General features: G+C 44.0%; 2 protein-coding genes and 1 pseudogene across 5 annotated transcripts; all 3 read right to left on the bottom strand.

Moving 5' to 3' along the window:
* Positions 1–467: 467 nt before the first annotated feature.
* On the bottom strand, positions 468–2,873 carry LOC127769787 (protein HOTHEAD-like). The gene is made up of 4 exons (XM_052295423.1): positions 2,079–2,873; positions 1,571–1,980; positions 906–1,471; positions 468–729 (listed from the first exon to the last, which is right to left on the bottom strand). Exons 1-4 carry the CDS (start codon positions 2,809–2,811, stop codon positions 663–665), a joined length of 1,776 nt encoding a protein of 591 aa, XP_052151383.1. The 5' UTR covers positions 2,812–2,873; the 3' UTR covers positions 468–662.
* Positions 2,874–4,174: 1,301 nt separating this feature from the next.
* Positions 4,175–10,569, bottom strand: LOC127769785 (SPX domain-containing membrane protein OsI_17046). Of its 4 annotated transcripts, XM_052295421.1 has the most exons (13): positions 10,390–10,569; positions 10,130–10,271; positions 9,790–9,861; positions 8,188–8,267; positions 7,781–7,901; positions 7,309–7,620; positions 7,107–7,211; positions 6,551–7,005; positions 6,035–6,336; positions 5,686–5,864; positions 5,007–5,197; positions 4,725–4,858; positions 4,175–4,578 (listed from the first exon to the last, which is right to left on the bottom strand). In XM_052295421.1, the coding sequence occupies exons 4-13, from the start codon at positions 8,238–8,240 to the stop codon at positions 4,340–4,342; spliced, it is 2,091 nt and encodes a 696-aa protein (XP_052151381.1). In that variant the 5' UTR covers positions 8,241–8,267; positions 9,790–9,861; positions 10,130–10,271; positions 10,390–10,569; the 3' UTR covers positions 4,175–4,339. The 4 variants fall into 4 exon arrangements, with proteins under 4 accessions (XP_052151381.1, XP_052151379.1, XP_052151382.1 ...); XM_052295419.1 differs by lacking the exon at positions 9,790–9,861; XM_052295422.1 differs by lacking the exon at positions 9,790–9,861 and having other exon boundaries at positions 8,188–8,261.
* Positions 10,570–20,254: 9,685 nt separating this feature from the next.
* Positions 20,255–23,888, bottom strand: LOC127769789 (zinc finger CCCH domain-containing protein 17-like; annotated as a pseudogene).
* Between the last annotated feature and the right edge of the window lie 941 nt (positions 23,889–24,829).

Here is a 24,829-nt window from a genome sequence, read left to right as displayed (position 1 = left end):
GAGGGCTGAAAATGAGTGAGCTACAAAAGACTTCACATGCTCCCTGCCAAGAGAGAGGAGCCCTGAAACTGGACTGCTTATTTGAGATGTTTCACCTTTTGATCCCTTCTTCCTTCCCTTCTTGACCTTGTTGGTTGTTGCTCTTTCCTCTCTGCTGCAGCACCAGATTTATAGGGAACAAAGCAGGTAGAGCGCATATGCTCGCTAGATTTTCAAAGGGTTTTAAACCATGGATATCCTATTGGCATCCAACATCTCACTTTCTCTTTTTTCCCTCTATGGTTCATGTCTCTCTAAAGCTCTCGCCGCACTATAGGATTCTCTTTCCTATTCCAGACCCTTCTTTAGTTCTTTGGCTGTTGGCACTTTGCACAGCAGTTAAATCTTGTGATCTTTCTTCTCTTCAACCTTGGAAGAGATGGCAAACTTGAATATTTGACTAAGCAGTAACGTGTAGACACGCGTGCTTCAACTGAACAAAGGTTTCTTATTGAGTGAACATAATTTCATTTGAATTTGAGTAGTACATAAGTTAAGAGCACACACTTCCAATAATATGTGCATGTTATCCCAGCGAAATTCTAGTTCATGACTAGCATCAGAATCAGGAAATTCAATGACTCAACCATTACATAGTGCATTACAAATACTTAAGCCTTCAATTACAGATTTCTCCTTCCTAATCCTTCATTTCCCAACCTCTCGTTTTGGATTTTGACTCCCATGTACCTGTCAATTAACAGACATGATCAATCGTTTTAATAGGACCGATAGGATTCGACCTAAAGATCTCTGCAATCTTGGAGAAAGAATAAATACGGTTAGGACGACTAATTAAATATACTGACGATACATTGATACTGTGCGTGTAAAGATGCCAAAGAAGCAAAAGGGAGGAAGCATACCTGCCGAGCATCATGACAGTGGCCTGCGGATTGGTTCCCGGCGAGGCGTTGAACGTGGAGCCGTCGATGACGCGCAGCGCGTCGACGCCGATCACGCGGTACTCGGCGTCGACGACCCTGTTCACCTGGCAGCCGCCGTGGTAGTGCCAGATGGTCATGACGGTGTCCTTGCAGAATTGCTCCAGCGACGTGGAGTCGTTGTCGTGCCGTGGCCGGAGGTTGACGGGGAACCCCGCCGTCATATTGAGCAGCGTCTCGACGGAGAAGTACGGGTACGTGAAGTTGGCGAAGGCCTCGGACCTGATGACGCGCTCGATCACCGACACGCCGGCCACGCAGCGCCGGAGGTCCTCCGGGTGCGCGAAGTAGTTGAACGTCACCGACGGGTTGTCGTCGGGGTTGCGGTTGCGCAGCTCGAGGTGGCCCGTGGACAGCGGGCCGAGGATCTTCTCCAGGATGAAGCCGCCGCGGAACGCCGTGTCGTCGAGCTGGCTCATCGCCTCCGCCGCGCGCGCGATGGCCTCCGGCGTCCGCTGCTTCGGTGGTACCGTGGCCAGCTGCCCCGTCTGCGAGAATACAAGAGTGCTTACTCTTCACATCATCACTTGCAATGGCGTGAGAGTTTCAGTTCAGGGGCATGCATGGCCGCGTGGTATGGACAGTACCTGTGGAGAGAACATGCCGAAGTTGCGGTGCGGTCTGTCGCCGCCGGAGCCGGAGCGCCGGACGCCCCAGTTGGCGCCGCTGGCGCCCTCGATGTAGCTCCCGACCTCAGTGATGCCGACCACCTGGATGAGCGACACCTCGACCGGGGAAGGCGACGGCACGTAGATGGCGTTCATGGGGTTGTCGGACATGCCCTGGCCGACGGCCGGCTGGTTGAGGACGAGCGTGATGCCGAACGAGCGGAGGTGGTCGGCGGGGCCGACGCCGCTGAGCATCAGCAACTGCGGGCTGCCCATGGCGCCCGCCGAGAGGATGATCTCGTTGCCACGGCCGTTGCTGAGGTAAGCCCTGTGCATCTGCCCCTCGGAATCGTGGAACACCACCCCGTGCGCCACTGGCCGTCTTCCAGCTGGAGGAAAGAGACAGAGTTCGGGTAAATTCTTGTCGCGTTTCTTGGTGCCCCGCGTACGTGTTGCCGAGCAGTAAAAAATCGCGTCTTATCCTTACCTCTGACGTTGAACAGGATCTTGGCCACTCTGGCTCGGAGCAGCACGTCGATGCCGTCGGTGCGGGCGTACCGGAGCAGGTCGGCGGCCGTGTGGCGCCGCCCCTCGGCGTCGAAGATCGAGCCGCCGACCTTCGTCCCGCCGAGGTGGTCGAACGTGAAGCCGTTCTGCGGCGCGATCCCGGCCTCCAGCAACCCTCTCTCCAGCGCCGACTGCCAGGGACCCAGCTCCGGCTGGAACGCCACCACGTCCTCCACCCACCGGTACGCCGCCGTGGTCGCCTCGAGGTCCCACCCGAGTCCACGCACGTACTCGTCGCTGGCGCGCGTGTAGAACCCGGCGTTGATGCAGCTGCCGCCGCCCAGCACCCGCGGGCGCGAGTTGATCACGCCGTCCTCGGACACGAACCGCTGCGCGGGCGACGAGGGGGACGTGTCGGACAGCGTGTCCGCGAAGCGTGTCATGTTCCCGATCCGCTCGTCGTCGTACGGCGAGCCGCCGCGCTCAAGCAGGAGCACGCGGAAGCGCTGCGACAGCGTCGCCGCGAGCGGGCACCCGGCCGTGCCGCCGCCCACGATGATGTAGTCGTAGTACGACACCTGCGGCGACTGCACCGCGTCCTTCATGAACGTGTAGCTCTCGTCTCCTGCCGCCTGTACACATGCTAGCATTGCAACAAAGCTTGTGGCCGCTAAGATGGCCAGCGCTCGTGTGGTGTCCATGTCGGACGCCATTGGCGACCAATGTAAGTAAGCTGTGACAGGCGTAACACGGGAAGTATCAGAGTACGGTTTAATTTTCTGTGTGACCAAGTATGAGATAATGTGATCCTTTATATAGCGCGCATAGTCACGCTGCTGCAGAGTACGAGAGAGGGCAGTGGTTGTTGCATGGGTTGGGCTTGACAGCTGCAGCTGATGCTAGTTCACGTTTGAAACGCTCTCTTTCGCAGCATCAGTTAGTAAGTTGATCGTGCTTACTGCACACAAGTGACTACTGACTAGACACGCCTTGCACACTTTGTTTAATCATAGAACACATATATTAATTGCCGAAATTAGGCGAAGCAAAAAGAACACTGGATTTTCAGCCAGAAATGTGGTCAACGTCTGCCGGAGGACGTTTGACCGATAAGCGTCACTCTCTTTCAGCTTCGGCGACACAGCGGTTTCAGCATCGTCTGCACTGAAGACATGCTCGAGCAAATCGCCTCGCAACCAGGTAGGCTCACGCGTGACATCTTACATGCCACAGTACAGCACGCTAGCACAGGGCAGCCACGGTGATCGTCTGATTGACAATGCACGCCACAAGCGTGAGAAAGAACGGGTAGGGAGGAGTTAACCGCCACAACCACCACCGAGATCACCTCCGTTGCGTCGAACGAACGTGGCCGACGCTTTGCTTCAGATCTAGCGTCCCTTTTCTGGTTGCATTGCGACCTAGTCAGGCGCGAGTCTGCAGGTGCAGATTCAGGGGCACGGCCCATATAAAAACGATTGTCCCAATCCTTGAAACAGCTCGGTTCTGCAGAGTTTGGCCATGTTTAGTTCCCCAAAAATATCACATCGAATCTATGGACACATATATGAAGTATTAAATATAAATAAAAAGAAAAACTAATTACACAGTTTGCATGTAAATCGCGAGACAAATCTTTTGAGTCTAATTAAGCTATGATTAGCTATAAGTGCTACGGTAACCCACATGTACTAATGACGGATTAATTAGGCTCAAAAGATTCGTCTCGCGGTTTCCAGGCGAGTAATGAAATTATTTTTTTTATTTGTGTCCGAAAACTCCTTTCGACATCCGATGTGACACCAAAAAATTTTTATTTCGCCAACTACACATGCCCTTTGTTGAACCCGGACACGGTCATGCCCCCGCAGTTGGCACTAGAGTTATTGGGCGGTCACAATCGATGCATCAAATTCAATAGAAAAGAACGGCAATCCTTCACGCAAAATGTTGTCCATGGTGCATGTGTCTTTTCAACCTCATAACTCATAATATTGGTACAGATCAAGAATTTTTTTTTACAGATATAGGAAAAATGAATACATATGTAAAATGCATAAGGACTGTAAACATGCATCGAGAAAACATCTGTAGGATTTACAGAAGAACATTTTATTGAACTGTTTAAGGACTTGTACAAACAAAGAATGCTACCGCATGCAGATACATGTAAAATACAACCCAATGTGAGCATGAATAAAGTTTAACCGGCTCTACAGTGTGCAGAGAGAGGCAACTTCCTTAGTACAGGGTGTTGTATGTGCAGAATGTTGCAACGAGGGAGGCTATGCAGATGACAAGAGGTGGCAGCAGAGTGATGTTGAGCAGGAGGTCCGGGCCTAGATAACCCGCCGCGGTAATCGTCGCGTCTGCAACTACACGGGCCAGCGTCCCGGCCTCTGTCGACAGGAGGCCGCCGTTGTAGGTTCCTCGCGCGAGCCTCGACGACATTACTCGTGAAAGCAACGACAGGTTCACTCCTGCAATGTTCGTCAGAAATGGAAAACGGTGGTTAAAGCAACAGCATGCGTTTGCTTGATTCAGATCTCGCTTTGTGCCGTCAGATGTCATGCTGCTGAAGGGCTGTGTGATGAACGATCATTTTGAGGTGGTTGCGTTTACATACCTTCGAGGACCTCAGCAAACACAAATGTGATGAGAGCGGACAAGACGTACTGCGGAACGGAGTAGTGAGGGGTGTAACGGAAGCTCATGATTATACCAATGAGGACCATGATTTCAGATGCCACCAAAATTTGCCTGCAAAATACCATGTACAAAGCAGCCGTTAACAATACCCTTAATTACATGCTTTCATGAAATCATTTTGAATGGACTTTATTTAGACCTTCAAAATCCTTTTTTTGGGCGAGGGATACAAAGTGCACTTAACGAGCATAAAAATTACCTGTCCTCGAATAAATTTGTAATGTAGCTTCCAACAATGGCGTTGACAGGGAGAACAGTACACCCAAGAATCGCTAAAAAGATAGCCACAGCGCTTGTAGACCAGTTAAAATAGTATGTGGTGATGACACTTGATTCAGAGAGCAAGATTTCCATAGCGTACTTGAGCATAAAGTATATCAATAGCTGGACCTGAGAAATGAGCGTCCATGTAATGTATTGCAAAACAAAACATAGAAAGATGATGCATCCAACGGATAAAAAATAAACTTAACATGAGAGTTGAGAGTAATCTTGACAGTGCGGAGCACTCATGTGTCAGTATTAGGCCTAGTTTGAAAGAGATGAAATGACAGACGATTTATTGCTTATAGGGCTTAATTAAATATATTATAAAGCTAACCAATAGCTTGAAAAAAAGCAATCGAAGTAATGCTAATGAAGAACTTTTTTTTTCTTGAAATTGTATTTTTGGAAGTGTAAATACAACCGCAGCATAGCTACTATTGTTGTGGACAGTAAGATGCTAACACCGAGATACTTCTCTTCATTTTATGTTCTGCAGTTCATTTATAGTTATAAGAACCCAACTTGATTAGTTTGTGAACTTGTTTTTCGTGTATGCTGCAACGTTGATCTGGAATAAAAGAAAAGAAGTTGACGAGGGGAAAGGAGGAAACCTTCACAGATGGTGTCAACAATTTGTATGCTGAACTGATTGAAGTTGCTGGCCCGTGAGAATTTTTAGACTCCTCTTCGTTATCGTCATTATCCTCAGCATTTTGGTCTTGTCCCTCTTCTGAGCCTGTAAGCAATGGTTGCGCTAGACCTTCCTCCAGATTAGCATTGACTTGATGGCCTATTTTTAATCAAAAAATAACTCTATATTAGAAAACAAAAATCCTGATGCTGATAAAAAAAATTCTTTACAGGCAACATTTGCACTTCCAAATCAACAGAATCATGTTGTGTTTAGTTTTCGGAAGGAATATATTTGCTAGTCACTCTTCCTGTGGGTTGAGAACTTACCAGATTCAGCAGGCTGTGCAGTGTCTGAACTCTTAGCAAAGTGTCCCGGCTCTTTGAATGATATCCACAGCCACAGCAAGTAAACAAGCCAAGCAATGCACATGACCCACCCAGGCAACGTGCTCTGATCAAAAGTGAGTGAGTATATCTTAAATCTTGTCTGGAGTAAACCAGCAAGAGCAGGGCCACATGCCATGCCAAGAGCACTAGCACTGACGAATCCTGCAGAGGCCTGTAGCCTGATTTTGAGAGGCACACAATCGCTGATATATCGACGGTTCACAGCTCTTGCAGAGCCTAACCTGCATATGAGTATTGTATTATGATCAGTAAATTTCAATCCAGAAATACTGATGAATAATCGAGAAGAAGACAAACAGGGTTGGTGGTAAATATTAAGAGCCAGCAATATTTACCATACTAAATTGTAGTCCTACCTCAACATGATTACAATTCATTAGCAAGAGGTACTGAGTAATAGGGTTTAAAACAAATAGAAAAATAAATTCTACGTACCCGCATAGTAGCCGGCCAATCAGGAGAACTGTCAGAGAATTCAGGTCATATGCTAATGCATATAGCAGATTCCCAGCGAATAACATGATGCTACTGAATACAAGAGGTCTAAAGTATGACCTATTTGACCATGCACTGAAATAAACTGAGGAGAACACTTGAGCAACTGCCATTGATCCGATGATTACGCCACAAACTGTCGCTGCAGCTCCAAGGCTTACAGCGTAGTCATCAGCAGTTGGCACAATGATATATGTGTTCACCATGTAAAGAAAGGTGTTCACTAGGTTGAGTATCAAAGACATGAAATGGTAACTTTGATCATCGACAAGATCCTCCGACCCACTTTGCACGTCCTCTTGGATGATAAGTGCATGTTGACCTAAGAATTGCAGAAAACTCGTCGCATGTGTAAGTTTTTGTACCGCATGATTTACTTGGTCTATGATAGGGTCCTGAATATCAGAAAATAGTCACATTACACTCTTACATCATGCAAAAGATATGTAGAAAACTAGTTCCAAATTCAGATAATGTAACAGTCAAGACATAAAACCTTTAAGGTAACTGATGGATGATCATAGATGGACAAAACACTTCCTTCATGATCTTGCAGATATGCAAGGTTGCGCGATAAAGCTCCTACAACAGCTACAATCCCCTGCATTGGTAGAAGTGGACAAAAGGAATGCTGGTTAGCTGTGAGAGACAGAAGAAAATCAAGTGTCCCTAATCATGTAAAATACCAGAAAAATTACCACTTGCTTAAAGACTTGTTGAAGCTGAGAATAAGGATGGTTTGCACGAGTGGTGACATAATAGTCTGTAAACCTATAGCCAAAGCGCTTATCGAATTTCTTTAGAATCTTCCTTATACCAGTAGCATTCATATCAACAAAACGGAGAAGCTTTATAAGATCTCGCCCAACTTCTCTATAAGCCTCTCGTAGTTGAGAAACTTGGGATATATCATGCTGTTCTAGAAGAGCAGCACGCTGTTCTCCCAATTCCTCAATCCTATTAGCAAGGTGGCCTTGTTGTTGTAGCAGAAAAAGTACAATCCTTTCAATCTGAAGTGAAACAGCAAGTATGAATTTTAGCTAATCAAAACAATGATACCATTTTAAGAAACACGAGTTCTTTATTAAACCAACAATAGATGAAATAAACAAGTTGATCCAATAATATATCTTTATAATTAATTAAAAAAAGAAATGTTTGCATATATACCTGTTCATCAAGAATTCTTGAGAACTCTTTAAGTACTTGCTCTCGATCTTTTCCACCAAGTTGGGTCTGCTGAACGTATTGCTTCAACATTTTCTTCATCAATTTGTAGTTAATATAGTATCTAGTAATATCAAGATGAGGAAATCATAAGATTTCTGCAGGAAATTTGTTAATATGGAGGAATTGGCTTGTGAAAATTGCTTATGGAGTCCACATCATAACCTTCAAATTTCATCATAGTTCATTAAAAAAATCATTATAGATTGACGTAATAGTTTGATGGGTACTCAACTTCTGTTTCATTTTTAGGTATCATAATAGGAAGGCATATAATTTTTTTTACATAGTAGTGTGTAATCAATGAAGAAAATTATTTTGTTCATAAAAAATAAGTACCAAAAGCATACCCTTTCCATTCTTCTACTTGATCAGCCATCAACTTCTTTCCAAAATTAACCATCTTGTCGTTCAATACCTGTATCTAAAACTGAACATATATAAATGATTAGATGTAGAAAGATCAACAAAAGCACACATTTGCACCAAGCTATTATTTCACCAAAAAAAACATGTCTACAGCTATCTTTATGTTTACTTTTTGAGTAATTAACTTATTCATTTGCTACTACCAAATGGATAACTATTCTAAAGGAAAGGTAGCGAAGCAAGTTAACTTTAGTCAATTTTCAGCACGCGGACACTGTTTAGCATTTGTGATCAAACAAAACAGCAATCCAATGTTTCGTATCCAACCCATCCTTGCCTTTGTTTTTTTTTCCGTCGTTCATCACGTACGGCAGATGGACAGAGTTGATTGATCCTCAACGAGTAACCTCTAACAGTTAATATTAATGAGAACAGAAGATGAAATGAAGACAGTACATGTGCCGTAAGGATTTTACTGATAAAGTACACTGTAGAGAAATGATTAAGGCAGCCACTGGAAGTTTTTGAATATCCTCTCAAGAAGAAAAACAGAGAAGGGTATCACTATTTAGTCTGAACGCGTGATATTTAAAAAGTGTCTAACTATAGAAGTCGAGCAAACATAAAACGTGCTGAATATTCGTCGTAAGAGAGCATAGCAAAAAGCAAGTTATTATTAACAAAAGACAGCTGGACAGAACTTTACAGTCACAAGTAGAGACAGATCAATCGGAGATTAAAAAAAATCACAGTAGTTAAAATATGCAGATCAACATCAGTACTGAATGATTGTTCATAAAGTGTTAGCGATTGGCTCTAAGTTGATAAGCCAGGTACATAACACAAAACTGACAGTGACGTGGCAGCATATGGTCCCCTTTTGTTAGAGGAGCTCCTTGTTACTTAGGACACGTAATCAATCATATGGCTAGAGTACTTCAACAACTTCTCTTTCACTTTGCCAGAAAAAGAACTAATTGTCTTGAAAGTTCTTTCCCTTGCTCATTATCTTACAGATTCCTAAAAACTACTTCCTCCAATAAAAAATATTTTACGTTTAAAACAAGATTTGATCAGACCATTAAAATTTTGACCACAAATTTTATATTAGAGTAAGTCTATAAAATCCAATAAGTTCATGCTATTATAACTTTTCTAGGCCACTCTATGCATATAATTTTTCTTGTTATTAAACTATAAGCATTTCGGAAGTAAGTAATAGACCAAATATTATCCTAAACATCACATATTTATGACCTGAGGGAGTATATATCTTGCAAGTTGTATGGCTGTTTAATTTGAGGTGAAAAGGTAAAAAATATTCTCTTCCTTCTACAAGTTTGTTTGGACGAGAAAAATACAACTAGTCAGCTAGCGTGATTTTTTTTATTTACCCTTCTTAAAAAAATAAAGTCAGCTAGCGTGATGGGAAATGGTCAATGTTGAAATAAAGAAGGATCCACAGATATCCACCAAATCCTAACCAACAAATTAACTTCGCCCCTTCTTATTTCCAGAAAATAAACAAGTCATTATCGTGCTTGATTACTAACAAAAAATAAGCACTTGGTGAAAATAAGCACCTTTAGGACAACATGCAGCTATAAACTGGAAGTTGGAACCCCTCAGACCTCGCCTTCGTTTGGCATTAGTTTCTTTGAAGATTTGCGCACGGTAACATTACCCACAATTCCCATGTTGTATCATGTATGGGACGGCCAAACCGCCGAAGGGAGAACAATGTAACAGGAGCCACACAGAGAAGCAGAACCGCAAAACATTTTAGATCACACCGCACGAACCGAAGAATGAAGATAATTGCAAATCCAAATTTCAGCGAACACTTCCCGGTAATAATCTATATAACAAACCGCGACTTTTACTCCTCGAACTAAGGCACGCAGAAAGAAACAAGGAACATACCGTAAACAAATGGTACCAGGTGATCCGAAGTTCGATCCACTTTTTCTCCCTGACACCACGGTGAATTCTGATTCCCGAGTCCTCCGGGCTAATTAGATGAACATCAGCAAACTCTACGTCGCAAGGGAAACACTCGCTAGTGCTACAGCACGACGACGCAGATTCATCAGGCACAGATTCAAAAGTAGGGAAAGACTGGAATCATCTGCGCTTTGGCGGCGGCATGTGCGTGCTGCGTACAGAGGTGACGGATTACTCACAAATATGTACAACGCGGACAGGCGCTCGCGCGAACGCAGTTGCCGGCGGCGTACGGCTGTGCTGGTTTGCTGGCGGAGAGGCGGATGGGGAGGGTGATGTATTTATATCGCGCGGCCGCGGGTAGGGGAGGAGGAGGAAGAAGAAGACGGGCAGATGGGAAGGGAAGCTGAGGGAGGGGTTTGGAGGGAGGGAGCTACCGGTGTGATCTAAAATGTTTCGCGGAGACGGCAAAACAAATTGGCCTGCAGGTACAATAGCAGACTATAAACCAGCTGTAAATATATTTTAAAGAGATAAATCATGAGAGAGAAGAGCAGTGGACTACAAATTTTAAGGAGATTTGTACCCAGCTGTAGCACGGATTTCAAGACACAGTGTGTCTATGACAGGTGGGACTAGGTATTAATAGTGCAGTATGTAACTATTGTATGAATGAGCTATTAGATTGGCTATAGATGAATTAGAGCTAATAGTTGGCTATACTATTGAACTTGCTCTTATGGCTGCGAGGTGTCGTGCTCGCGTGTCGTGTCCGCGGACGTGGAGGATTCCAACTGTGGACGCCCTGCCTTTTTCAGAGCGTCCGCGTCCGTATTTTCACCTTTGTTTCCATGACCTCTCAAAATCGCAACCGGTTTTCACCTTTTTTTTTCCCCGACTTCTCCACCACGCACTGCACAGTGAACGCTCCAAGCACCGCAGGTCCGCACAATCCATGTGGTCTACTGGATCTGACAAGTGACAGTATAGTGTGCTGCTAGCTAGCGTGAGCCCGGGGCATCTCGTATTGCCATATTGGAATTTTACAGGGAGCTACTGCACGAAGGCCAAAACTTGAACATGGAGGGACAATCATGCTTCGGCTCTCTTAGTAATCAGGTCCGGTCCGAGTAATCAGGCTAACGAGGAATTCGGCTTAGATCCAGATTCCAACACAGGTTCTAATTCCTATACTGGAAAGAACAACATAATGAGGATGAATGAAAGTATGAAACAATTCATGTTTGTTCCAATTTGTTGTACTACCAAAGAGACAGCTTCTTGACGTAATAATGGTGTTTTGGCTGGGCGCGGATCTGGTGACGGTAATCATCAAAGTCTAAATTCGACAATTGCTCCGGCACATTTTTCTACCCCACGTGCTTGATGGGCCTGCTAATTATTGTTGTTATCTGTCATTCTGTCCCGCTAATAAGGCATTTGTTGCCTATCTATTTTTATGAAAAAGAAGTTCAAAAAATTTAGCTAGGAGGTATGAGAGCCCCCTCAGCATGAGTTCTGTAAGATTTTCTCCCTTCTCCCAGGAGGATTTCCTGAATTCTGGAATTTTTTTATATATATGTCCATCCACTTGGCTGTCACTATTAATCTATTATGGTATTATCAGAGAATGGACTAAAGGGCGGAGCCAATCCTTATGGAGTCGATATCTATTAGTTTGTATTTAAGTGAGATCATTTATCTATTTTTTTTGTATTTGTACATAAAAATCAAGGTCGGATGTTTTTTAAAAAGCTGTGGAGTCGGCCGACTCCAAAGATTCTGCATGGATCCATCACTGATGGGCTGGCACCGATGTTTTATGTCATGTCAAAAAAAATCTACACATGCCAAAATTAGAGGCGTGTGTTAAGTTGAAACCCCCTAAGAATTCACGACTTAGGGGATGCTTAATTTAAGTGACTTTACCAAAGTCTTGTTTTAATTAAACAATACAGAAATGATCCAACAGTATTCTCGTCACAGTAAAATTCACGTAATAATCATAAATTTTCTGTGATATGGATGTGACTGCTTCAATTGTGAAATTCCAGGCGTTCCAAGGATGAAGGATCTCTCCCTTTCCCATGCATCACAGTCAGTTTTGAATTTTGATAGGTACTACCAGAGGCGTTACTACGTTTGCTATACCCCAGATAACGGGACCACGGGTAGAATTTTAATAGTTAGTTGTTTTAGCATATATTAACATATTACTTCCCCCGTTTCACAGTGTAAGTCATTCTAGCATTTTCCACATATCTAGATTTATTAACATCAATATAAATGTGAGAAATTCTAAAATGACTTATATTGTGAAACGGAGGGAGTACTAGCTTAGAACTGAAGTGTTGTAGTACATGTTGTGATATGTGTAGGACCTCTGGTAATTTTCGTTCTAGATTCGTCTTTGATGTATACCATAGAGAAGAAAAAAAAGGGTTAAATAAGCTCACTAAAACCCAAAATCTCATTTAGCAATTCGGAGTAGCCCAAAGTAATCTCATTTTCAGTAAAATGCAAACTATTCAGTAGAATCTTTCTATGACAGCTACGCGAATGGTTCCAATCGTGGAATGCCAGGCGTTGCAAGGATGAAGGATCTCTCCCTCTCGTGCATCACTCTCAATTTTGATAGGTGCCGAGAGAAGCAACAAACAGTTTTTGGTTGAATAAGCCCTCATTCAGCTTAATGTTAACGGGAATTGAAACTCTCAAATTAAACGTATCCCAATCAACTTGAAGAGCAAAATGAGAATAAAGAAGATTGTAACTGATCCTAATGATAATGCTGATTAGAACCTATCGGATGGCCTATTCAGCCAAAGAAAAAGCCAAAATTTGAATTTTCAAACTTAATTTTGACATTGATTTTAAGATATTTTTAACGTAGTTTCTTTTTCAGCATTGGCTTTGAGTCACTGAGAACACATATATAAAAGTTTTATCTACAAATTTATTTTTATTCTCTAACAAACCGTTTTCGCTTATTACCGGAAAAACCAAACGAGGGGGCCCTAAAGAATACGCGTCTACGCTGCACTCCTGCTGTCCTGCAAAGCCGCCAAGCGCGAGGGCGTACGTGGCCGGACGACTTTCATGGGCCGTGCAGGGGACGAACGGCCCAATTTAGCTTTTGCAACTCATGAAGAAATAAGTTCACTTTAAATCCTTCATCTTGACGTTGAGTTTAAATCTTATCGGTCAACCCCATTATCCGATATAACGTGTCCCTCAACTTACAATACCTAGGTACCTGAGGTCCTAGGATAATTTTGTATCTGGTTTTGACTGATGTTAACTACGGTGAATCCAGCTGAGTCAGCGTGGGATCCACATGAACTCCATTGTCTCTACATGTGAGGGGCTCTTTCTTTTTCTTCTAGCCTCCCCTCTCTCCTACTAGAGATAGAGGGGGAAAATATGTAGCGCACCATATATGTAAGTGAAAACATAAAAACTACAATTGGATTAAAAAAATAAACGCCTGAAATTTGTCCACGTTATTCAGAGTAAAAATTTTACTCAGAGATTCGACCATGGGTAAAAGTTTTACCGTGATTAAAATATTTTATTTTTACTTTTGGTAAAATTGATAAATCTCAGGCGTATGTTTTTAATTCAACAGTACTTTTCAGGTTTTCACTGCATATTTTGCCGAGATATAGCAGCTTGCACATTTGGGCCGCACAAAAGGCCAATTTTGCAAATAAGTTGAGTTATGGTCCAAACGATAGCTTAGATTGGATCGCTAAAGATCAATTTTCCGCCGGTCCTCGTGGCCCTTATCGAGATGGAGGCTGTGTTTAAATCCACGTCAAAATTAGAAATTTGAAGAAATTGAAACCATATAACGGGAAAGTTAAAAATTTGTGTGTGTAGAAAAGTTCGATGTGACAAAAAAGTTAGAAGTTTGAAGAAAAAAGTTAAAATCTAAACCGGCATACACCCGGATTTGGGCGAGATTCCAGTTCCGCGCCGGCAAACCATGTCAGTATGTCACAGGTACTCGGTTTCTAGCCATATGTGATACGACTTTTTTTTTTTGCGAGGAAAAACGGGGAGCTTTATTAATTAAAGATTAGGAGGGATACAGTCTTTGGCTAAACTCTCCTTAACACACTCAGGCGCACACATACGCCCCACCGAAGATTGCTTCGGGCGCCTAGCCAACTGGCTAAGGCAATGAGCAACTTCGTTAGCTCCCCTATTAATCCTATTAAGCTTAAAAGCAGGAAGAAGTGATACGACTTTTTTTTCTCCCAGGAAACTCGTGCACTTCTAGGTAACTAACTATGTTAGTTTGGATAATGACTCTAATTAAGGTAAGTTTTTCTTTTTCTAACTGGTTCAAAAAAAAATCTACCGTTAAATTGAAACTCAAAAAGAAAAATTAAAACTTTCTATTGAAAAATTAAAAGCCATATAAAAAATTGAAACTTTCAAGTAAAAATTTGAAGAGTTTCAACTCGAAATTCGAAATTTCAAGTTAAAATTTAAAAACTTTCAAAGTAATTTAATTTCTTAAGTCAAATTTTAGTAACTTTCAACTCTTCATGTCAAATTTTAAAACTTTCAACTGAAAATTTTCAAAATTCTCAAATCAAGATTTTAAAACTTTTAACTCAAATTTAAAACATGTGCGGCAAAGATTAAAATAGTGAAAAAAATACGTTGAGGGGGGCGCCGTCTTGCACGCGCGAGATAGCAACCCCCGAATTTAGGCCTCAAAGAAGAGCCCATGTCACCCGGAATTTACAGTCCAAATTGATAGCCCGTATTGGATCACTACAAATCGTAATGATCTAATTTCGGCTGGTCCACTTCTGCCGCGCACAGGCAATGGAAAAAGTACACAGAAACAGCAGAACCAAATATTCGGCGTCACATAACTAATCTAAACCGTTCAGAATAGATCCTTCAGTGGTTTTGACCCCGTTTTTGACCTACGTGACGGCTGAGTCAGCGTGGAACCCACATGTCAGGGTGATCCACATCATCACCCTCCCTCTTTCTCCTCTTCTTTCTTTCTGGGCGAGGCAAAGCAGCGGGTGCAGAGACCGGTAGGCGAGGCGGGAGAGAGGAGGGTGGCGGGCCACGACGGTGGCCTGCGGCGGCTGCAGCAGGGAAACACGGCGACGCGGGCGGTGGTGGTAGCACCGGGGGAGGAGGACACGGCGGCAGCGACGACAGACATCGGAGAAGGGGCGACGCAGCGGCGGCGGGTGAGATGTCAAGACCGCTCTTGGCGAGATGACGCGAGTAACGGGAGGGGCTCTGCAAGGTTCACCGACGTTGGGGGATGACGATAGCTTGGGGTAGTCGCGACGCCACACCTGGTCGGAAGCCGCCTCGGCATGCGCGAGCAGGAGGAGCGTCGGCACAAGGCGGCGCGTCAAGAGCAGCCCACCGCCACTGCCGCTCCGCCCGCGTCCGGAACCGCTACTCACCCGCCATTGCCTCTCCACAGCCGCGCTCGCCCGCCGACACCACCGCACCGCCTGCTCGACAGTGCCGCTGTCGTCCAAGTCGAGCCCCCGTGAGCCGCCCGCCCCTCCAGCTCCGAGCGACAGCGACGGTGACACTTGGTCCTGGCGAGCCACCGTTGTCGCACTTGTCCCTGCCTCCTGCCGCTTCGGCTCCCGGCGCCGACACCGACACGTTCCTCCCGCCTCACCACCACCGCCAAGTTGACGCCGATGCGGGCCTCCCCGCCATCGTGGCACCGGTCCTCGAGCGCTCTCATGGTGTCGCTGTCCTCGCTGCGTTCCTCCCGCCTCAGCGCCACCGCTAAGCTGACGTCGACACCGGATTTGTACTTGGGAGGTGCTCGCCGGCCTCCCCGCGTCTCCGCCGGCCACGCCCGCCGCACCGCGCCCAGCCTCTTCGTCCCGCACACATTTTTGTCCTCTCCGTCGTGCTTCCCCACTACAGCCTCCTCTCTCACCTCGCGCCCGGCCAGCTTGCAGATAAGTGAGATAGATAGATATATATATATATAGAGAGAGATGAGGACGGATATAAGAGGGGAAAGAGGGAGAGGAGGCTGACGTGGATAACCCTGACATATGGGTCTCACGCTGACTTAGCCGCCACATAGGCTAAAACTGGGGTCACAATCACCGAAGGATCTATTGTTACCGGTTTTGATTAGTTAAGTGCGCCGGATACCCGATTTTGTGGTTTTGTGGATGTTTTGTAACTCGGGGCCATTTTGGTTTGCTACCAAAACTAGCCATACCAATATTTTGGTCACCAATTTTGCTATATATTTGTTGACAAATTTTTTCCCAAAAATTTGACAGATGTAATTATACTACAGTCGTAGTGTAATTACACTGTAACTATAGTGTAACTTGTATGTAACTTTCAAAAATCTCTCCGTAACATATTATTTCGGTAAAATGGAGGTCGTGGGAACAAATTCTTTCACATATGTATGTGCTATGATTTGTTTTCTTCCTCACCAAAACAAATCTTGTAATAGATCTAACGATTCAAGATTATCTGAAACTTACATATAAGTTACACTGTAGTTACATGCAAGTTACAGTGTAATTGGTCAATAGAACAGTAAACATCAAGCATTTGGATTGTGACCTAATCAATGGTAGTACCAAGCTTTAATTGGTAGCGAGGCTGAGGCTCAAATTGGTAGCGCCACCAGCCGGGAGCGCCTAGATGCACGGCCATGCAAGTTTCAGTCCAAACTAGTTCCCTCTACCAGAGCAACTACAACACAAAATATTTGGTAACCCTTTGTTGGTACCAATCCAAACAATTCTAACCCACAAAATTTGGCACTTTGGGTTGGGTTGGTTTGAGGCCTAAATTGGTCTTACCAATATTTGACAATTTCAATAGTGCTTAGTGTCTATTTGGTTTGAAGCTAAATTTTGGCATGTCTAAGAAAATAGGTCATTTCAATAGTTAACTTAGGCTATTTTGGCTTTAATCCAAACACAACTTTATCTTGCCAAATTTAGTCATGTCAAAATTTACCAAAATTTAACATTGACAAAAATTGGTAAGACCAATTTAGGTCACAAACCAAACCAGCTCTTTATTGGCATCAATCCAAACACTCAAATTTACTATGTCACTATACCAAAACTTTGGTAATGTTAAAACTTGCCTAGGTTTTGGTAAGGTATCAAACCAAATGAGCCCTCTATGCTAAATTGAGGGACCTTCGATGTACTTTTTCCCACAGGCAATTTGTCCCGCCCAGAAAGCCCATAATTGCGGAAAAGTCCAAATTGACATCCCAGATTTGATTGCTACCATCGGCTCTCCTGGCCTACCCAAGGTAAAGGCCCAATTTTTGTCGGCTCCCGGCCCACTCGGGGTCACAGGCCAACGCCCAACGCGCTCTTATCAGTCTATTTCCTCCGGCCACATGGTAGACTAGCACGAAGACGCTCATCAATTGCGTCGCATGGAAACACTCCGTGGTTGAAGTATGTGGCAACAACTGCCAATCGCAAAAATTGCTCACGCCAACTGACGACTCCACGAAAGATGGGCGTAATCTCTGACCACCTATTCGCCACGTTCACTTCGTAGGACGACTAATACCCGTCGATAATCCTGCTTTATCGTCGCTACTTAACTGCAGAGTTGGTACATAAGCTGCAGTTCCGGCGCTTTGATTCTGCCTTTTTCTTTGTGATGACCTGACCGAGAGATTTTTGGTCACGCGAAAAACATTTCAGCGCCACCCGTAATTGAAGCACTGGATAGTCTGGACTCTGGATGCACTTAAATTCTGCATGCTCTTTCCTTATCAGTTCACCTTTCTCAGTTTCTCTTGATGATCATTCTCCAAACTATTTGTACAAACTAGTTAATCATCTCTCCTATATATTGATTCTTCTTTGTTGCAACTTAAGCACGCAACGAATAAGATACCACCATATATACCACATCAACAAAGTCAAAACAGCAAAATGAAAGGCGAAGCAAGAGCCGGCTTATTCAACTATACTTTTCTTGTGTTCTACTCCCTCCGTTTCGAAATGTTCGACACCGTTGACTTTTTAGCACATGTTTGACCGTTCGTCTTATTCAAAAACTTTTGTGAAATATGTAAAATTATATGCCTACATAAAAATATATTTAACAATGAATTAAATGATAAGAAAATAATTAATAATTACTTAAATTTTTTAAATAAGACGAACGGTTAAACATGTGCTAAAAAGTCAACGGCGTCAAACATTTCGAAACGGAGGGAGTATTATATACAGGTGGACAACTTACACTTTCTTGTCCTCTCAAGAATTCAAGAAAGAAAGACAGAAAAAAAAGGAGAAGAAATGAAAAGACGGAAAACTGAGTTCTTGCTCACCCCGTGCACTTCCATGCACGAAGCTAAATGCTGTTCTTGGTAGGGCGGAGCGCTATGACGAGGCCCGGGAAGACGTCGTCGGGGTCGTGTATGTGCGGGTTCCTCTCCACGATGAATGGGTCCCCGCACTTGTCGCTGATGGTGTGCAGCGTCTCGCCTTCCCCGACGACGTACACCTCCTCGCACGGCCGCGCCGCCGCGCCCCCCAGCCGCGGGCCGCGGACCTCCACGGCCTCCGCGCGGAGCGCGCACAGCAGCACGAGCGCGACGAGCGCCACCGCGAAGCACCACGACGCCGCGTCCGCGGCCGACGCGGCCGCCGCGCACAGCTCCGCTCGCCGGAGGCTCGTCCTCGTCGTCGCCGTCGCTGCCGCGGAGGCCATGCACGGATGCGCGCGCGTGACGTGCACTCTCTGGGTTAACTTGCGTTCGCAGCGGAAGTTGCTTGGTTTAAGGGAGGGATTTTATAGAAAGAAAAAAAAGAGTGGAACTGCACGGGCGTGGAGGGGTTCGGCTTGGCGGACTTTTGTGGCGGTTTTGGTTAAACGTGGGAGCCCACACGGAAGGATCGTGGATTTAATGGCGGTTAGGTTCTTAAGTACGGCATGCCAATGGTGACGGAGACCAATTTTTAGTCCTGACCGACTGACCAATTTTCTAGTACGGAACATGTAACTTTCTGCTAATAACCAAACACTTTCCGGTCAATATATGCCACTGTTAACATCGAAAGACATTTCATCAAGGGTGAGTGTCTCGAGAGTTATGGTCTACTAGTAAATGAAGAAGCAGAACATTATTAGATGTCACAAAGCAAAGCACTGATCAAGAATGGTAGTTAAGTACTAGCGATCTGTGCAGTGGAAAAGAATTGCAGGACTCAGATTCTAGGTATTGCTATGATCAGGAGCACTATGAAAGACAATAATTAGCAGATTTATTTTCTTTGCTTCACTCCAAAGTATGACTGAATACCACAACATTTGTACGCCGTGGTACTTAGATTTGTAGCAGGAGCAGGGGACCGAACCCACCACCGTACCATCTGGTAGGTTCTTAGTACTTCTTAACCCTCTCCCGTGTGGCAGTTGCATGTACACGGTACCAAGTGTCCGTCTTAGTGTAATCTTGTTTCTGTTTTCCATGGCGAATTGGCGATAATCTGGTCTCAGCCCATCAAACCAACAAAGCATAACAAGAAAACACCCGTCGACCAAACCGTCTCCGACGTGTCCACGTTTGGGCCACAGCAACTGTTCACCTAAGCGATGCCGCCTAATTCTAAAGCTTTCTCTGTGATAGTTTCCAATTGTTTTCATCCCCGGCACCGGAAGCGTCCATGTATGTGTCACTTCAGCAGTTGGTGACCCGATCGCTAAGAAGGTATGGCAGAGTATGTGATATGCAGGACAGTGACTAGGGTGGAAACGGGCATGGCTGCCTTGCTCTTTCTTTCCCGGCGTTTGTTTTCACGTGGCCGCCGGTCAGCGGAGGATTCCCTGAGAGGGATGTGTGCGGTGAAGTGATTCCCAACAAATCTCTTGCTACTTACACCGTTACACGTACGTTCCAGATAGGCACCCACATCAAGTGGCAGGCGGCTAGCTAGGAGTAGATGAGTGTATCCCAGTTCATTTCTATTTATCTCCATACCTAAGTTTGAACAAACTGCAACCTTCTTGTTCAGATGATCAGATGTACAGGTTCCAGTCTGCTGACCTAATTTCTCAAAAAGAAAAAAATTAAAGCCATAGTGCTCCGTATTGTTTCTCATCATTTCTGCGTTGAAACATGTGAGGATGACAGTTCATTGTTTGCTCATTATATGAGTCGATAGATAGTAGTGCACAACGAAAAAGTATGATCGGTTGCAACAGACCTTGAATTGGCCGCACGGTCATGGCTTGATAATCATACATTTGTTGTTGGTTCAAATGCTTGTTTTTCCTCTAAAAAAAAGCTTGTTTTTCCTCCAGCTAAACCAGGCTTACATTCTTACCGAACAAACCTTCCAAGGGGACCCTGTGATTTTAAAATGGAGGAAGAGGTCAGAAAGGCCGTTTTCCTGAACTTGAGCTAATGTATGTTTTGTTCCGACAGTTTCCAGTCCACGAGATAATGATGTATCACCAACCTGACTAAAGAATACGACCGTAATTTGTTCCATCTATCTTATTTCCAGTGATGAGGAATTGTACAGAATTGCCGTGGAAATCTAATTCTGCAAACACATGAAGAGACAACCAACACCTAACAGCACTGAATAAATGGATCGAAAATCATCTCAGACGAGCATGCATTATGGCTATGGTACGCGATGATCTGAAAACCTTTCAGGATGGAAATCCATTTCCAGCCCAACAAAAACAGTATGGGCATTGGGATTACCAAGATCTCTATGTATAAATACGAGGTACAGTACCTTACCTGTTTCTTCCAAGTTCCAACATCAGCAAACAATTCTTCCAAGCCTGTGCTTGTATATTCTTCAACTACTGAATAAGGAATGCGAGAGATTGCCAGAGCAAATTGGCTGCCAAAGGTCTCTCTGTTCAGGAAAACGGCTTTTCTGACCTGTTCCTCCATTCTAAATACACAAGCCCATCAGTTTGAGACTCCAGAAGTTCGTTCAGCTGTCCATTTCCACAACTTTAGTTCGCCAATTTCATCGCTAGTAAATATTAATCCACCAGGACCATTTTTCACTGCTCCAACTTCCGCTTCAAAGGATATTTTACCTCTCTCAGCAAACCTATAAAATAGATTAAAAAAGTATTAGGATAAGCATGGTGCCATACTTTATTAAATACGAGTAATTCTTAAAACTACATTATCTTGCTTACGATGGGAGCTCATAGAGGTGGACTATGTTGTAATTCGTTGACCATAGCAGAATAGGGTTTAATTGTGCATCTTGCATACCAGCAAGAGCAAGTGCACCCTACACATGAAATGAGAACCATTGTTCCATCAGCAAGAAAAAAAAAACAGGAACAGGTGAACAAAATGGTAAATGTATGGTATGATGAGAGCTACAACTATGTTAAAAATGCTTATGGTCCAGTTATAGTTATCAAGAAAACAAACATTTTTCTCTGTAGACTAAGAACATTAATGGGGTAACTGCTAACTTGCTATACACCCATGAAAAGTAGAAATCAGCAAGGTTTAATTTTATTATTGCACCAAAAAAAAAATCAAAGCAACCATCACTGTTCAGTTACATTTCTAATTTTCTAGATCCCGCCTCTCTAGATTGAATCTAGTATTGTATTAAAAACACAACCTTGTAATTCTCATCCCCTCCTTCAGAAACCATAATAAACATATAGAGATAAAACACTATGTTTTTCTTCTTAAGTAACAGAATTTTCATAGAAGGTACTTGCCATGTTATTGCAATGCATTTGAAAAGATGACATCAAATGAGTCTAGCTCCACTACAAAACACAAATTATTCATGCGCCGCACAAAAATACAAAATATTCAGGGATTCAGAATCATCTCTGCCCAATAATAATAATAATAAGGACACCATAATCAGGGGAAACATACTAGCAAAATCAGAGAAATAGGTGAAAGCATCTTAAAATGTGGTTAGCTATATAGTCCCCCTGTCACCACAAATAAAGCTGCTTGAGCAATTGGCATTCAAGAATTTATTGGTGTGCATCAATGAGAGTGTGGTGCCATACATGATCTTCGTTATGTGTATATGTTACTGCCAGGCTTCCAGTTTCCAACTTTCCATAGCAGCCCAGACCTAACAAAGACATGATTTGAAGTTCACGTGCATTATGAAGACATGATTTGACAGCATAGTGATTACTGAATGTGATGATGATTAAATGAAAGACTAACCTTGATTGTTTGATCCAGAGAACAAGATAATAGAAATTGATCCCAGCAGAGCAAGGGCATTATAGCTCCTGTATGACCAGAAAGGGTGAGTCCATTGCAATTTTGCCAAGTCCCAGGCCTGTCATGTTTTCATTGCCAACAAAACAGTGAGAGCAAATACCCAACAGAAATTTAGAATTGGACATTGCATTTTTATACTAACCATCATCTAAATGTTAATAGAAGTACCACGCATATTATCTAAAAATGAATACAAATAAATAGGGCATAGGGTTACAAGGATTTTTTTTTCTCTAATAGTGTGATCCATTGAACCAGAGTAAAGCATCATTGTTCCTATAGCTAATGAAACAACAGGACCCTGATGCGGTGATGCCCCACAAGAGAAGAAGCATGCTCAAAAGAGTCTTTTTCTGCACAATATCTCCACGCTAAAATATCTCCATCCTGCACATACAGCACAGCATTGGACTTTTATGGTGTATAAAGAATAATAGCCTCATATGGTGCATCGACATGAAGATAATTTACTTGTATAGTTGCATTGCAGCGAAGAGCATCCCATTGCCAACCGCCAGTGCATGTACTCGCCAGTTGGCTCACTTAGGCTCATCTCAGCTCCTGTATCCCAGATCTGTAAAACCTGAACCAATCAAACACTCATACACAGTGAATCACTATAAGTGTGAAGTATAATTTTCACCTTCACAGCATCAGGAATTCCAACAAATAGCAATGGCTCCTGCACACTAGCACAGAGCGTATGCACAAGACGAGATTAAAATCAGTTCCACAACTGCGACGGGCACGCATACTTGCACAGGATTCAATTTCAATCGTGCCAGAGCTGCTACCTGATCCGTTTGATAATCCGAGACGCGCACCGTTCCGTCCTTGCTGCTAGAGAACAGCAAATGCGTTCCTGATGGCAATACAATCGCAGTCACAGCCTACAAGCACTTTAACAAACCGAATTTGAAAAAAAAAAATCCGCGGATCGGGGTTGGAGGGCAAGCCGGCAAGGAGGTGGATGTACCTTCTGGTGTCCGCTGAGCGGGGTGAGCAGCGAGAACCCGTCGTTGATGGAGCCGGCGTGGAGGTAGCAGCGGCATTCGTCGCCGTACCTGCAATCACCGGAGAGGAAGAACTTGCAGGGCTTCTCGCGGGTACTGGACACCACGCAGTTGCCGCCGCCGCCGCCGCCGCCGCAAGCGGCCGCGCTGGGTCTATGGCTTGGTCGCAGTCGCTCGGGAGGCGCCTCGGGGAGTTCGCTGTGGAGGTAGCGGCAGGGGAACCGGCTGCATGCATTGCCCGGCACGCCAGTGGATGCAGACCTCGCCGGCGGACGAAGAGGCAGGCGAGGTCGGGCCGAGGCGGTCGCGCACGCGCCTGCGGCCGTGGCGGCCGCCCTCGTCGTCCTCTAAGCCCATGCGTGGAGGCTAGCAGGATCGGTTGGTTTCGGTCGATGCGGCGCCGGCGATAGGAGACGGCGGCGTGGGGCTCGTGGGAATCGTGGGGTTATTTGGATTTTCTTTTTCTAATAGAACATCTGTAAATAAAATTAGTTGGAACAATTTAATTTACACGCTTTATCTGTGAATTTCTTAAAAAACTATTTTAATTCATTTTCAACTCTGTTGTAGTGTTGTAGTTGATTTATTTGTTTGTATATTTGAATAATGATCACAAAACCATTTAGCTATTCAGCAATTTTGAAAAAACAAGTCCTTAATTTGAAACTCTATGGAGCTCTCCACATACATTTTCTTTTCCCCATCAATTGGCTAGTTGTGCCACCATATGCCTACCGTTGTTCGCTAGGCTCACCAAACTCCGCCAACCCCCCTTCCCATTGAATCCATTGTCACCTTCTAGCCACTTCAAAATCTAGTTTTCTTCGTTGGTAGTGACAACTCACACGTAGGGTTCGAAAATTTCAGAACGAATTTTCTAAAATTTAGGTTATATCATAACACCCTCCCCCATACATATTCCACATACACATTATTTCAGTCGGAATTTTTATTTTTTAATAAAATATTTGTTCAAATTCAATCAAATTTTGTTTAAAGAATCAAATAATTTTGGAACAAAATAACTGAAATTTCGGCCATATTGGTACCCTCTGATATAAATGTCGAAAATGAAAGATTAAACCCCTGGTGACATAATAATCACCAGATTATTATGTCATACCCATAAAAACTGAGTTGGAGCCCAAATCCTTACTCAAATCTCAGTCTTTAGTGTATTACCCATCTGTAGCTAGGCTAGAAGATGTACTGTAATATATAGTGCAAATCATATATGTTGTGAAAAAATGAAACTATCGTATGATAAAAAAAATGGATGTTTTAAATTTATCCACATCGCGATAAGTAAAATTTTACTGCCAAATATGCGCCCATTTTTGAACAATTCTCTTACGTCTATTTTTGAATCATCCTATAGTTTCTAAGGGCAACAAC

The sequence above is a fragment of the Oryza glaberrima genome, chromosome 4 (genome assembly GCF_000147395.1).
Source record: "Oryza glaberrima chromosome 4, OglaRS2, whole genome shotgun sequence".
Taxonomy (NCBI): Eukaryota; Viridiplantae; Streptophyta; class Magnoliopsida; order Poales; family Poaceae; genus Oryza; species Oryza glaberrima.
The sequence above is the reverse complement of the archived record's forward strand: the minus strand, read 5'-3'. Positions and strand labels throughout refer to the sequence as shown.

Coding starts and splice junctions, on each gene's coding strand:
- LOC127769785 (XM_052295420.1), bottom strand. CDS start 8,240: ATGGTTAATTTTGGAAAGAAGTTGATGGCTGATCAAGTAGAAGAATGG. Junction 7,621..7,780: donor CAAGAATTCTTGATGAACAG/GTATATATGCAA, acceptor GTTTCACTTCAG/ATTGAAAGGATTGTACTTTT. Junction 5,865..6,034: donor TGCACAGCCTGCTGAATCTG/GTAAGTTCTCAA, acceptor GATTAAAAATAG/GCCATCAAGTCAATGCTAAT.
- LOC127769787 (XM_052295423.1), bottom strand. CDS start 2,811: ATGGCGTCCGACATGGACACCACACGAGCGCTGGCCATCTTAGCGGCC. Junction 1,981..2,078: donor GATCCTGTTCAACGTCAGAG/GTAAGGATAAGA, acceptor TCTTTCCTCCAG/CTGGAAGACGGCCAGTGGCG. Junction 730..905: donor ACTGTCATGATGCTCGGCAG/GTATGCTTCCTC, acceptor GTTAATTGACAG/GTACATGGGAGTCAAAATCC.